The 13,329-nt window shown below is 47.3% G+C and overlaps 2 protein-coding genes and 1 non-coding gene across 4 annotated transcripts; 2 read left to right on the top strand and 1 right to left on the bottom strand.

The window, feature by feature from the left end:
• Nucleotides 1-1,877: 1,877 nt before the first annotated feature.
• On the bottom strand, nucleotides 1,878-5,967 carry IMP4 (IMP U3 small nucleolar ribonucleoprotein 4). 2 transcript variants are annotated; one of them, XM_008692101.2, is made up of 9 exons: nucleotides 5,806-5,967; nucleotides 5,555-5,663; nucleotides 3,799-3,882; nucleotides 2,969-3,078; nucleotides 2,758-2,890; nucleotides 2,516-2,670; nucleotides 2,340-2,434; nucleotides 2,147-2,220; nucleotides 1,878-2,063 (listed from the first exon to the last, which is right to left on the bottom strand). In XM_008692101.2, the coding sequence occupies exons 1-9, from the start codon at nucleotides 5,806-5,808 to the stop codon at nucleotides 1,951-1,953; spliced, it is 876 nt and encodes a 291-aa protein (XP_008690323.1). In that variant the 5' UTR covers nucleotides 5,809-5,967; the 3' UTR covers nucleotides 1,878-1,950. The 2 variants fall into 2 exon arrangements, with proteins under 2 accessions (XP_008690323.1, XP_040477003.1); XM_040621069.1 differs by having other exon boundaries at nucleotides 2,340-2,670.
• Nucleotides 5,968-6,556: 589 nt separating this feature from the next.
• CCDC115 (coiled-coil domain containing 115) lies at nucleotides 6,557-11,379 on the top strand. Its single transcript, XM_008692100.2, has 5 exons — nucleotides 6,557-6,718; nucleotides 6,798-6,901; nucleotides 6,989-7,071; nucleotides 8,506-8,637; nucleotides 10,425-11,379. The coding sequence occupies exons 1-5, from the start codon at nucleotides 6,608-6,610 to the stop codon at nucleotides 10,535-10,537; spliced, it is 543 nt and encodes a 180-aa protein (XP_008690322.2). The 5' UTR covers nucleotides 6,557-6,607; the 3' UTR covers nucleotides 10,538-11,379.
• Nucleotides 11,380-12,460: 1,081 nt separating this feature from the next.
• TRNAE-UUC lies at nucleotides 12,461-12,532 on the top strand. The gene has a single exon. It is a non-coding gene; the product is annotated as a tRNA-Glu (tRNA).
• Nucleotides 12,533-13,329: the final 797 nt, after the last annotated feature.

The raw sequence follows: 13,329 nt of genomic DNA, 5'->3' as shown, positions 1-13,329 counted from the left end.
TTAAATGCTAAGAAACTCTACCAAACTGCCATCTGAAAAGCCTTTACCCACAGGTTCTTCCACCAGCACAATATGAGGGGTCCTCTCTCCTCCAGTATCACTTAACACTAGATACCATTCACATCCAATGGGTAAACACAGCTGATGAGCAAAACGTGGACCCAATTGTCTTTCATAAAGCCCTCCACTACTGGTGAGCCTAAGTGTTTTGGCTTCTCTGAGGAACTTGAAAGAATTACACTCAAAGGCTTCTTTAGCAGTGGAAGTCACAATGAAGTGAATAAATAGTTTGCATCTTACTTTCTGCCTGTCCCTGGCTGAGAGCTGGCCCCCAGCACAAAGACCTGCTCTAAGACTTCTGTGCTGTTATTAAAAAGTAAACCACCAGTGAGTAAGGGCCTGCTCTAGGCTTGGTGAAACAGTGAGTGCGGACCCCCAGGCCTCATGGTGCTCCCCTGGGAGGATGCTCAGTTAGCAGGGGGGCATCATCCTCATGCCTGTGATGTCTGCAAGAGGTATGGGGGACACAGTAAACAGGAAGGGTAGGAGCCCCACAGCTACTGAAGGTGAGGAATGAGGACATGTAGTCGGATGAATGGTGGCCCCAACAGATATGTCCACAGCCTAATTCCTGGAGCCCATGATCTTATTTGGAAAAAAAAAGTCTTTGCAGACGTGATTAAGTTCAGAATCTGTATTTTTTTTTTTAAAGATTTTATTTATTTATTTGATAGAGAGCCAGCGAGAGAGGGAACACAAGCAGGGGGAGTGGGAGAGGAAGAAGCAGGCTCCCAGTAGGGAGCCTGATGTGGGGCTTGATCCCATAACGCCGGGATCACACCATCAGCCGAAGGCAGAGGCTTAACGACTGAGCCACCCAGGCGCCTCGTAAGTTCAGAATCTTTAAATGAAGAGGTCATCCTTGATTGTCTGATGCACTATAAATCTAATGACAAGTGTCCTTATAAGAGACACACAGAGGAAACTTGACTGTAGAGGAAGACCATGTGAAGACAAAGACCGCAACAATGCACCTACATGCCAAAGAATGCTGAGGACTGTCAGTAGCCACCAGAAGCTGGAAGAGGCAAGTAATGGAGGAGGGGTTGGGAGTGGAGCCAACACCTTGATCCGACTTCTGGCCTCCAGAATTGAGAGAATAAATCTGTTGTTTTAAGCCACCCAGTTTGTGGCAGTTTGTTTCGGCAGTCCCAGAAAACTAATCTAAACATCATGCTACTTCTACTTTGTATGTATTTTGGAATTCCTATAACTTGCATAAAAATTTTAGTGGTATATCTTTGATTTGTGAGCCGAGGTTATGGCAAGGTGAGAAAGGCTCGGGAAGGCCCTGGATTCACATGACTGGGGCCAGAAGTCACAGACATCCCATGAAGTCCCATTGCCTACTCTCCCTCAAGACTCCTCTCACTAGGCCACTGTTGCTCCTGGAACACTTATGAGCATGTCCACCTCAGGGTCTTTACATCGGTCATCCAGGTGGTCCCTGCCACCTGTAGCATTCAGGGCACCTGCAGAGGTCTTCCCCACTCTCCATCCCCCTGCCTGCCTTATTTTATAGGCCTGGCCCAAGATCTGTGCAAAACCAGTGTCCTTGGGTACATACCAGTCCCAGTCTGAGATGGGCTCTCACAGGGCCCCCGACTCCCAAGTGACAACAACACCAAATCTCCCAAACCCATCCTATGGCTAAGGGGCAAACCAGCAGGTTGGACCTGCCTTGTCCTAGACAAAATGTCAACAGCAGACCTGAGAATGTCCCTGAGCTGTCAGCTCCCCACCTAAGACCCAATGGAAACTGTCCCTCACGTTCGGCCTGACAGTGGGCTTGTCCTGACCACACAGAGGCAAATGGGTGGTGTGGCACATAGACTTTATTCTGACTCCTCCCCAAGTCCCGGGTCCATGTCCACGTCCTGACGAGTGGGTTCACTCAGCACTCAGAAAGACCCTCTTGCGTGCGGTGTTGGTGTATGGGTGCCAGCGCCACTCCACATCGGCTGTGGCCTCCTGTTCCAGTGTGCCCAGGCGGATCATGTACACTGGGGGGTGGACATGGGTACATGGTCACCTACACTGCCAGCACCCCACCACCACCACAAGTGGAATAAAGCCCCAAACTCACACTTCAGTTCAAAACGAGGCCCAACCTCAGTCAGCTCCACACTGCGGTGGTTGGTCTTCTTATACACATGGTGCCTGGGGCAAGGGGAGGCAGGGCAGGGGTGAGGGAAGACTGGGAGCAGATGTGCGTCAATAACAAACACAGTGGGTCACAAAGATCAGGACTCCATTCTGACGCCAGCCCATGGACCTACCGGAAGGAGATATAGTCATCTTGGTTCGCGAAAGTGATGACCCGGTGGCTGTCATCTTTGGGCACAGGGAACAGGTAACGGAGTATGTCAGAGACCTGCGTCAGAGGAAGGAGAGCGGCAGATGCCCAGCCTGGAACTCCCTGCCCCCAGCCCTCACCCTGTGGACCCACACTCACCCGCTTGCCTAGTCGGGAGGAGAAGCCATGCATGATGAGGTGAGGTTTGGCCTCGGACACAGTGCCCAGGTCAGGGATGTCATGCCGCATGACCACATTGCACAGTGTGAAGTAAGCAGTGGGGCCGAAGGGCAGGTGGCTGACAATGAGCCCCACTGGTGGGGCCAGGTGGGCCGTCAGAGACCTAATCTGCTCTCAGACGACCACCCCAGCAGACAGCCTGCTCCCACCCACAGTCTTACCAGGTGTGCCTCGATGCTCGTGGACAACCAGCAGGTCAGTGACACCATTGGCTTTGCAGGCTCGCACCAGTGCCCCTACCTCATGCCGGCCACGGTTCATGCGTTGGGCGCCTGGGAACACCAACTTCAGCTCCTGTACATGAACGCACTTCAGTTGGGACTGGGGCCACCAGTGCCTTAGCATCTCCCACTCACTTCCCACTACTGGTACCTTTGCAAACATCTTGAGGCGGGAACTGGGGTCTCTGGAGGTAGTGATCATGACCTTAGGATCCTCAACCCCTGCCCATCGATATTCATCATCCATGTGGTTGGTCACACCTGTCAGAGCATAAGGGGCAAGAAGGTGACATTGTCTTGGGAAATAAAATGCTACCTTGAGGGTGGCTGAATCTGTCTAGAGCAGCACTGTCTGACAACACCTTCGATGATGAAAATAAAATGCTCCACACCTGCTCTGAGCAAGAGGGTGGCTCCCCAGCCACATTGGCTATAAACACAAGTATGACTGAGAAACTAAATTTTTAAATTTGATTTAATTTTAGTTCATTTTAACTATATTCATCACACAGGGTTAATGGCTACCATCTAAGCACAAGTCCAGATTCTGCTAAGGCCAAAAGTAACAGACTCCTTTCCTCATAACAAAAATGTACAATGTTTGTGATATCTTTACTATTTGTTGAATAATACAATGAATAAAACATATGGGTGTTAATGAAGTGCTGGGAGCTGGGGACATGGCAGTGAACAAAATGGACACTGTCTTGCTTCAGAAGAGTTCATATTCTAGTAAGGGGGACAATTAACAGACAAAACAGAGTAAGTGGGATAATACCGTATGTGTTATATAAACGAAATTGGGAGCACCAACAAAGAGCTCTCCTGAGGTGCCATCTGTGCAGAGTCATGAGGGCATCTGGGAGACAGTTTCCCAAGGAGATGCTGCACATCCTTTCCTTGAAGGTTTCTGCATAATGACATGGAAACCAGCAGGCTCAACGGCAGGGGGAGAAGCTGGCCTGTGTCAGGAAAGTTTACCTTCACCGCCGGCATCATCAAACTCCAGGGAACCCTGCAAGGCCAGAGCCTCCCTGCGTAACTCAGTGGGAATCAGGAGGTTCTCTGCAGGGAGAAAACAGACAGGCTGAGTAAGACACATGCATGGAACCCTCAGTTTATACAACACCGTGGCTTACAAAAACTGTACAGACTTGATTAAAAAGTATCCTTTTTACTCTTTTCTGTGTAGAAAGGTGATACACAACTTTTTTGGCAGGGGGAAGAGGGAGACTACTTTTGTCTACATGCCAACCTGTTAACAATGGTTACAGGAGATTTCATTTTCTATGGTTCCTGAGTCTCACGGTTTGAGGGCTTTCTAAAATACTTAGTTGTAAATATATAGTTTTTGTAATGAGAAAAAAATTAACAAACTAATTTTTAAAAGAACAAATACAGAGTGCTCTTTCTGTATGAAGGTGGACCAGAAACCCTGAAACCCTCTGACAATAAAACTGCTAAACCTGATGCTTTGGGTCAGAACTTTCCTCTACGAACTAAAGCTAGACTTGGTAAAAAAAAAAAAAAAAGGGGGGGGGGCTGGGCTGTGGGCAAGCCCACTTTGGAGTACAGAGCTCAATATGAACATGCCCTTGGAACCAGCATGTCTTTCCAATATGCCCTGGAGAAATTCTTGCACATGGAAGAGAAGGTTCATAGCAGCAATGCTATTCCTAACTGTCCCAGACTAAAAAATAAGGTCAACACCAAGCACAGGGAAATGAGAGCCCCCACTACACTCAATAGATCTTAGAAACAATATTGAATGAAAACTTAAAGCTGGGAAAGAATATATACAACCCAAATAACTACATTTAAAACTAAAATCAACCCATGTGATTTAGGGATACAAACAAGTATGATATAAGTACCAAGAAAAGCAAGGAAATGGCTTATTTTTAAACAGTATCCTGTATTGTGGTTATCTGAGTTGGGGAAAATATTCCTGAATTTCAATACATTGAGCGTTTTTTATTTCTAATGTGGGCAGGTAGGTCATACTAGAGTAACATAACACTTAATGTAAATATATAGACACATACCACATGCACTTTATATGTCTAAAACAGAAAATCAAAGTGAATTTAAAATAATCAGAGGTAGTAAGCTGCAGTACCACCCAGATAGGAAACAAAGTTCTACCCACACAAGAACCAAGAAAATAGGGATACAATGGAAATTCAGGCATTTAACACTCTTCATCAGTATGACAAATAAAAAGTCGAAAAAATATTGCAAAGTTAGATCCTAATTCACAACTCGAATAAAATTAAATTCTCTACGGTTTAACACTTTTAAAATGCAACGGAATCACAATAGCGCCAAAGGGCAGTAAGATATTCTTGCACTGAAGAAGGTACCAAAAAGAAAAACAATGGGCGGAGGTGCGGGAGGGAGAATATCTACCTATATAGGACAACGTAAAAATTTAAAATTTGAGAAGAACTAAACACCCTGTAAATAAAATAGGCAAACTGTAAAATCTAGATACCGCAGCATATATGACAAGATATGAAATTTATAGCATCACGGAAGGGGCATTTGCAAACCCAAAAGGCAAGGAAAAGGGCAAATAAATACTTGAAAGGATGCTCAGTCACACAAACACTAAGAAATGCTAATTAAACGAGTTTTATACCATTTGGTCTTTTATTCCGTTGGATTCTAAAATGCAAGCCAATGGTCTTTATAATGACAAGTTTAAAGTCCCCCGGGGCGGCGGAGACGTGCCTACCTTCCAGGGCGCGCCGAACCTTCTCCTTCTTCTCCTGGGCGGCTCGCTGCGACTCCTCGCGGGCCTTGCGGTACAGGTACTCGCGGCGAAGGCGGGCCTCACGACGCAGCTAGGGAACAACGGGTCCGATCAGCCTCTTTCTCGCCATGCACAACCGGGCCCCGGGGGCCACCAGCCCCAAGCCCAGGAATCATCCCCAGCCCTGCGCGAGCCCCCAACATCAAAAACCGGAGCTCAAACATCCCTCCTACCATCCTGAGCGCGGCTTCCACGTGGGTCCAGGATAATGCCGGGGGCAGTATAAGCAACGCCACCCTCGATTCTGCCCTCAACCAAGAAGGTCGCTAGCGCCTTCGCTACATCCTGCTACTGTCGGGAGTGCCCAATGTTAAGATGGCGGAGGGTGGGGAGGGAGTCGCAAGGCGATTGGCCAATCTGGACGCGCATGCTTACTGGAACAGCCAATAGGCTGGCGTCAAAACGTTGTCGCGTCGCCAAGGATCGCCCTTACTAAAGATGTCCGTGCGTGGCTTCATTACTTATCACTGCTGCGCAGGATGACCAAGTTTAAGATGATGAACGGCTAGAGCAATCATATTTGGCGGTTCGAAATGATCCAGCAACTGTAAAAGCAGCACAATGGTTGACTGGAGCCTCGCCTACCGGCTCCTGGAATTAATCTCCTTAAAATGGCTGCCATACATATGTCTCTTCCATCACCAGATAGTTGTATCGCTCTATTAAAATGCGGTCTCTTATCGCTTCTCGCCTCTTGGCCAAGATCAAGTGTAAAATGCGGCCTCTTCCAAAAGCGACTCGGAAACACCCGCAGCTCTAGCCGACTGTTTCGTTGGCTTACACGCTTCAGAGAACCCAGCTAGTCAATTTCGTACCGCTGCTTCTAAGAGCGCTGGCTTCAGAAATGTTGGGCAATTCGGCCCACGGCTGGGAACGCCCCTTGAAAGTGAGCCAATTGGTTGTCATGCCGGTATGCCGATCGGCGATTGGGCGACCTGTGAGGAGGCTAGTTCCAGACCTCAGTGCGGTGGGCCCATGGCTGCGCGGGACCTACGGACGCAGGTGGACTCGCTCCTTCTGCAACTGCTGCGGGACCTGGAAGAATTGGAGGCGAAGCGGGCGGCACTGAACGCCCGGGTGGAGGAGGTGGGATCTTGGAGAGGGAGGGAGGGTTGGGCGGGCGTGCGGAGGTAAACTGAGTTTCACCACTCTCCTCTTACCCCAGGGCTGGCTCTCGCTCTCCAAAGCTCGCTATGCCATGGGTGCCAAGTCTGTAGGTCCTCTGCAGTATGCCTCCCGCATGGAGCCTCAGGTCTGCGTCTACACTAGGTGAGGAGCCGTGCATGTTGAAAGAGGTGGGCGGGCAGGGTCCAGGCTGGGGCCTCCAAATGTCGATCCTACCTTCTCCTTCTTCAGCGAGGCCCAGGACGGACTCCAGAAGTTCTGGGTGATGAGAGCCAGCGTCCAGACTCCAGAAGATGTGGGACCCCGTGAGGCAGGTGAGTCCCTCTTTCTTCCCGCCAGGGCGTCCTCCCTATGTCGAAAACAAAATGTACAGGGTAATTGAGGAGATGATTTTATTAAGGGTGTTGCGATAGAGAGCGGCCCAGATTGGAGGATCACAATGTCTCAGCAGGCTGTTTTTTTTGCTTTATTTATTTTTAATAATAATTTTTTAAATTATGTTATGTTAGTCACCATACAGTACATCCTTAGTTTTCGGTGTAGTGTTCCATGATTCATTATTTGCGTATAACACCCAGGGTTCCATGCAATATGTGCCCTCCTTAATACCCATCACTGGGCTATCCCAATCCCCCACCCCCTCCCCTCCGAAGCCCTCAGTTTGTTTCCCAGAGTCCATAGTCTCTCATGGTTCATTCCCCCTTCTGATTAGCCTCCCCTTCATTCTTCCCTTCCTTCTCCTACTGATCTCCCTGCTATTAGGTTCCATAAATGAGTGAAACCATATGATAATTGTCTTTCTCTGCTTCACTTATTTCACTCAGCATAATCTCCTCCATGTTGCTGCAAATGTTGGGTAATCGTTCTTTCTGATGGCTGAGTAATATTACATTGTATATATGGACCACATCTTCTTAATCCAGTCATCTGTTGAAGGGCATCTCGGCTCCTTCCACGATTTAGCTATTGTGGACAATGCTGCTATGAACATTGGGGTGCACATAGCCCTTCTCTTCACTATGTCTGTATCTTTGGGGTAAACACCCAGCAGTGCAATTGCTGGATCATAGGGTAGCTCTATTTTTAACTTTTTAAGGGACCTCCACACTGTTTTCCAGAGTGGCTGTACCAACTTGCATTCCCACCAACAATATAAGAAGGATCCCCTTTCTCCACATCCTCTCCAACATTTGTTGTTTCCTGCCTTGTCAATTTTTGCCATTCTAACTGACGTAAGGTGGTATCTCAATGTTTTTTTGCTTTAGACTTCTGTAGGGAGAAATAGACAAGTTATAGGCGAGATCCTTTACAGTTGGGATAGTTTTGCAGTCGGGGGAAGTTTCAGTCAGTTGAACAGAAAATGTTTATATATCTGACTGGTTTCAGAGGGACAAACTTCTAATCTCGAATCATTTATGAGACAAATAGGGAGTTGGAGGGTCTGTCTGGCCTTTCAGCATATTCAGGCAAAATGGGAAAAGTCAGTGTGTGGCTCTGTCATAGGTAAACAAGGGTGTCATCTGCTGATCTTACGAGAGTCATGAGAAAGAGTGGTCAGGGCATCTCATCTAAATCACAAAGGGTTGTTCTTTGTGGTAAGCTGTTTTCTGGAACATAAATGGTTGGAGGGGTTTTTTCCAGCCTTCGGTGTGTGTCAGGATCGTGAGCTCAGATCAAGTTCAACATTGTCACAGAGACGACAAGGGACAGGTAATGAGACCCCCAACCTCCAGTCTGTCTTTCTCCAGCTTTGCGCAGGCGCAAGGGTCACACCAGAACCCCAGAGCTGGAGTCCTCCCCAGCCCCCCGGGACCCTCTGAACTGGTTTGGAATCCTGGTTCCTCACAGTCTGCGTCATGCCCAAACCAGCTTCCGGGAGGGTAAGTAGACCCTCTGTCGACAGGGAGAACTTGAGTACTAAGGCCATGACTGGCTGGGGTTAATCTGCAAAGGGTTTTCCAGATCTTCTCCATAGCAGGCTTTTGTTGCACACCTGCTTTTTTCAAAAAACCATTTACTGGCTGTTGACAGTGTTCCAGACTCATGCTAGGTGCTGGAGATACAGCAGGAAACAAAAGAGAGAAACACCCCTCATAGAATGTTTATTCTATTGAGGAGAGAATGAAAACATGCAAATAAATAAGTAGGCCCTAAAAAAAACACCAGGTAGTAAGAATTGTTATGGAAAAATAAGATGGGGTATGGTGAATGGAGTGGGACAGGAGTGGGTGGGCGGAGCTATTTTATGAAGGGTGGTCTGGGAAAGGCCTCTCTGAAAAGATGGAGAGAACTTTGTAGTTGATCTGGGGGATCAGTTGTGTAGGCAGAGGGACCAGCCAGGGCAAAAGCTTTGAGGTGAGATCATGTTTAGGGTGAGGAGGCCAAATGGGTTGGAGTGGAGTTTATGCATCAGGGAGTGCCAGGAGCTGAGGTCAGAGGGGGCTGGGCCTAGGTGATTTGAGGTATAGGCCCTGATGAGGACTTTGGTAGTAATGGGTGACTCTGAAGAGAGGGAGGTGCAGTTGGACCCACAGAGTGATAGAAAGACTGCAGGTGCTGGGTGGGAACAGACAAGAGCAGACGGAGGAAGCAGGTGCTAGAGAGCAGCCAGGCTTGATATGTAGGTGGAGGCAGTGAAGGAGAGGGTAAGTAATGGGAACCGGCATGTTTTGAGAGTAGAAGCCACAAGATCTACTGACAGATCAATTTCAGAGTAAGGGAAGGAGAGGAATGAAGGATGAGCCCACAGATTCCAGAAGGAACACCTGGGAGAATGAAGCTGCCCTCACCTGGTGTGAGAGAGCTTCAGCCAAGGGTAAGTCAGGAGTTGGGTGAGAGTGTGTTCCTAGTGCTTGTGGTGGTGACTGCTCGGGTGTCTGGGCACATGTCTCTGAGTTTGAAGAGACCTGGGCTTGAAAGAGAGATTTGGGAGCCCACCACATAACACTGGTGTTTAAATTCCCAAGTTGCCGACACAGACACAGCATTTAAGCTGAGATCAGCAGAGGGCCTCAGAATGTGGACAGAAGGTGGGAGGAGGAAGGGGAGAAACCACTCGAGGAGACTGAGAAGTAGCGGTGAGGCAGGAGCAACAACCAGAGGGTGAGAGATCCCAGAAGCCAAGAGGAGAAAGTACTTCCTGGAGGGAGGTGAGCAGATATGTGGCCAGTTCTGCTGTCTGGCAGGTAAGCTGAAGACTGGACTGGCGTGTGGACAGAGCATGGGGGGATCCAGAAGACTGTTAAACAGAAGCATCAGGAAAAAGCCAGCAAGGTGTGGATCCAGAATGTGGAACACCCTCGGGGGCAGAGAAAACAGAAAGAGGGCGAGAACAGTGAAGGACTATTATAACGAAGGAAAGAAGGAAAGAAATGAGGGCATACAACAGTGTTATGATCTATGAATTTTTAGTCCCTGGTGGGTAATATAAGGGAGTAAAGGAAGTTTGTTGAAGAGGTGACATTTTAGTAAAGATTTGAAGGAGGTGAGGGTGTGGGTCTAGTGAGGTTCTGAAGCAGCCAATGCAAGGCTCTTCCTGGAATATTTTAGGAATAGTGTGGAGGCCAGAAAGTTCTGGGGCCTTTCCAGTCCCTGGGGATGTTCGGAGCCCCCTGAGTCATGTGTCACATCGAGGATACCATGGTGACAATCTTATCTCTTCCTCTAGGCCTGCAGCTGGCTGCGGACATGGCCAGCCTTCAGATTCGCATTGACTGGGGTCGAAGCCAACTCCGGGGGCTCCAGGAGAAACTCAAGCAGCTGGAGCCTGAGTCTGCCTGACTTGTGACCAGAGGCAGGGCAGTGAGCACAGCTGTTCTTTGGTGTGGCTGCCTTATCTCAGGGCTTCTTCCTTCACAGATTGCCCCTGCCCCTATTCCCACCCCAACTAATCCCTACTCCTTAAAATTTCTCTGGCTTGCATGTTTCTAGCTTTGTTAGGTGTGAAAGTTTGAAGAGGCAAACTGAATAATGTTGAAAGTCACTACTGTGAAACCACTTCTAACCTTGTATTCTCCTGGGACACATTCATGTGGGGGCAAAGCAGGGGCAAAGCTGTTAGGTTAGTTCATAAATAGCCAGAACAGCTTCATGAATATATCAGCTGTGGTTTCTTTACAGGATGAAATACTGCACAGTTAGTGGCAGGGAAGGACAACAAATAGGTGCTTCAGTTTCACTAGATTCTCAAAACTGATTTTGATGTAGAAAAAAAAACAAACATGGCTAACAAATCAGGACAGTATGATTCCACGTCAATAAAAAACATGAACACCTAAGTAGATCGGTAGTCCTTGGCAGGTTTTAAGCCAGAAAGTAAAAAAGATCTTAGATTTTCAAGGGAACTCTAGGAACTCTTCCTTTATCTTTATAGGAGTGAGACCTTATAATATTTGAAAGACCAAATGTATTTCCTGTGATGGGATCTTTGTCCTTGCTTCATTTTCCTCCTGGTTATTGGTATTTTTAGCAGTTTCTAGGAGGTAATCTTTGTGCTTGGGGAAAATTAATCTTTTATTCATAATATGAAATATAAATATTTTCCCATTTCTCTTGTAACTTTGCTTATGGTGTTTTTTTTTTAAACCTTCGTTGTAAAATAAAACACATTAAACTGCTCAAAATAATTGAATAGTTTAATAACTAAGGTGAAAGCTATAGTAACCATCGCCAGCTCTACTATTTTTTTTAAGTTTTAGTTAATTTTCTTAATTGATTTAAGAATTGAATTTATCAATCAGCTATTTTATCATTTCTGGATTTGGGGTTGTAAACGATATGATAAAGGAATTCTGCATTATTTTCCTTAAGAACTTCTGTGGTTTCAGTTGAGGTATGGGGTGAATCCTGCATCCAGCTGTGTTTTCTACCATAGGTCTACATGCTGTATGTTGAGCTACTGATTTGAGGTGCCACCTTACTTACTTTTGCATAATCCCAATGTTATACCCATACTGTATTTTGGAGCTTCCGTTGTTTCCTTGATTTTACTGTCAGTTAATATACAGGTACCACACTGTTGTAATACTTTAACTGCAGTAGGTCATATTTGTGGTTGGATATGGGGGGATTGTTTTTTTGTTTTGTTTTTGCCACATTGAGCTTGAGTTGTCAGTGAAAAACCTAATGGAAGCGTTCAAAAGGAAACTAGAGAAAAAAGGTACATCCCTTCCCACACAGGTCGAATTTCAGAACAAAATCCTGCTAGGAAGTGTCAACCAGTGGGATTTTGAAGCCAAAGTAAGTAAAAACAATACGGTTTTGTTTTTCACAGAAAAGATATTCATGTGGAACTCCGTGCCGGTTGGGGTCCTTTATTTTAGATGTCAGTTGATGTCGAAGGTCAAGCAATAGCCTTCACTTTACTGTTTGAAGGTCGGCTTTGGGTATGTCCCCGTGCCCGGGAGGGTCAGCAAATAGGGACTGAGAAAACCACAAACGCTCTGCAACCTTCCCCGTCTCTACACTTTTGGGAGATTTCTGGGAGCAGAAGTTCTCGCCCCCTAGAGAGGCCCGGATGTTCCAGCGCAGGGCCCGTTGCGGGGGCGGGGGGGGGCGGCGGCCTGAAGCTGGGACTCGCGCAGCCGCAGTCAGAATTTCCGGGGGCGGAGCAAACCCGATGAGTATGAAGTAATTGCGTTGAGGGGCAGACGGCAAGCTGAGGTAAGTGATGTGTACAGACACGAGGGAAGCGTTTTCAGTTCTTCCCATATGGTCTAGCGGTTAGGATTCCTGGTTTTCACCCAGGCGGCCCGGGTTCGACTCCCGGTATGGGAAGGGTGTTGAGTTTTTCGTTTCTACTTATATTTTCGCCACTAGAATGCCTCAGGTCAAATTGGGCATTTCTTTCCATTTAACCCCGGAGAAATTGGGGCCCGGGGAGCCCTGGGACCTATCATTCTGTATTTTCATCACATCATTAAATTGTTTTCTCTATAAAATACCATACGCATTATAGATGTGAATACCACTATATTTAAATATTGAATAATATTTAAAATACGCAAAATTTATTGTCAATCTCGGTGAAACGTGACCACTGCCCGGCCCCTCCCACACACCTCTGGGTGGGAGCCCCCTCCGAGAGGAAGGAAGGGATGGGTGGAGTCTACTTGCTTCTGCTCCAGAGCCAGTCCAGAGGCTGGGCTGCAACAAGTGGAGCCGAGTCTCTGGAGGGGTATGGGATGAAGTGCACGAATGGACTGGAGAGGGCCAGTTGGAAGAAGTCTCTGGCAATTTAATTTTCTCCGGTCTTGTGGCTGCTTTGTTTGCCTTCTAGTCCAGTGGTTAGAGTTCCTAAGCAATCCAGTTTGCCCCCTACCCTTCATGGAAATTACTTAAAACTTTTAAAGAATCCTTCTCCCCCCAGCACTTGCACACTTCTAGTCAAAAGGAGAGCCAGACTTACAAACCTGAGTCACTAAGTGCCTTTGTCAGTTTTCTACCCCTTTTGTCTCACTCACTTAGTCAACCCAGGGAGGTTATGTGCAAGGCTGAGGTCCTACCTTCAGAAGTGTACCGCTACGCTGACTTATTCACTCATACATTTTGGGGGGAGAAATTATTTCTGTAAT

Source organism: Ursus maritimus, unplaced genomic scaffold, assembly GCF_017311325.1.
Source record: "Ursus maritimus isolate PB19 unplaced genomic scaffold, ASM1731132v1 scaffold_10, whole genome shotgun sequence".
Taxonomy (NCBI): domain Eukaryota; kingdom Metazoa; phylum Chordata; class Mammalia; order Carnivora; family Ursidae; genus Ursus; species Ursus maritimus.
The sequence above is the reverse complement of the archived record's forward strand: the minus strand, read 5'-3'. Positions and strand labels throughout refer to the sequence as shown.

Bases quoted from the DNA above. Each gene is read 5' to 3' on its own strand.
- CCDC115 (XM_008692100.2), top strand. From the start codon at position 6,608: ATGGCTGCGCGGGACCTACGGACGCAGGTGGACTCGCTCCTTCTGCAA. The intron at 6,719-6,797 runs GTGGGATCTTGG...CTCTTACCCCAG, and splicing joins TGAACGCCCGGGTGGAGGAG to GGCTGGCTCTCGCTCTCCAA. The intron at 6,902-6,988 runs GTGAGGAGCCGT...CTCCTTCTTCAG, and splicing joins CAGGTCTGCGTCTACACTAG to CGAGGCCCAGGACGGACTCC.
- IMP4 (XM_040621069.1), bottom strand. The intron at 3,079-3,798 runs GTAAACTTTCCT...ATGCTCTGACAG, and splicing joins TGATGATGCCGGCGGTGAAG to GTGTGACCAACCACATGGAT. The intron at 2,221-2,339 runs GTAGGTCCATGG...CCCTTGCCCCAG, and splicing joins GATGACTATATCTCCTTCCG to GCACCATGTGTATAAGAAGA.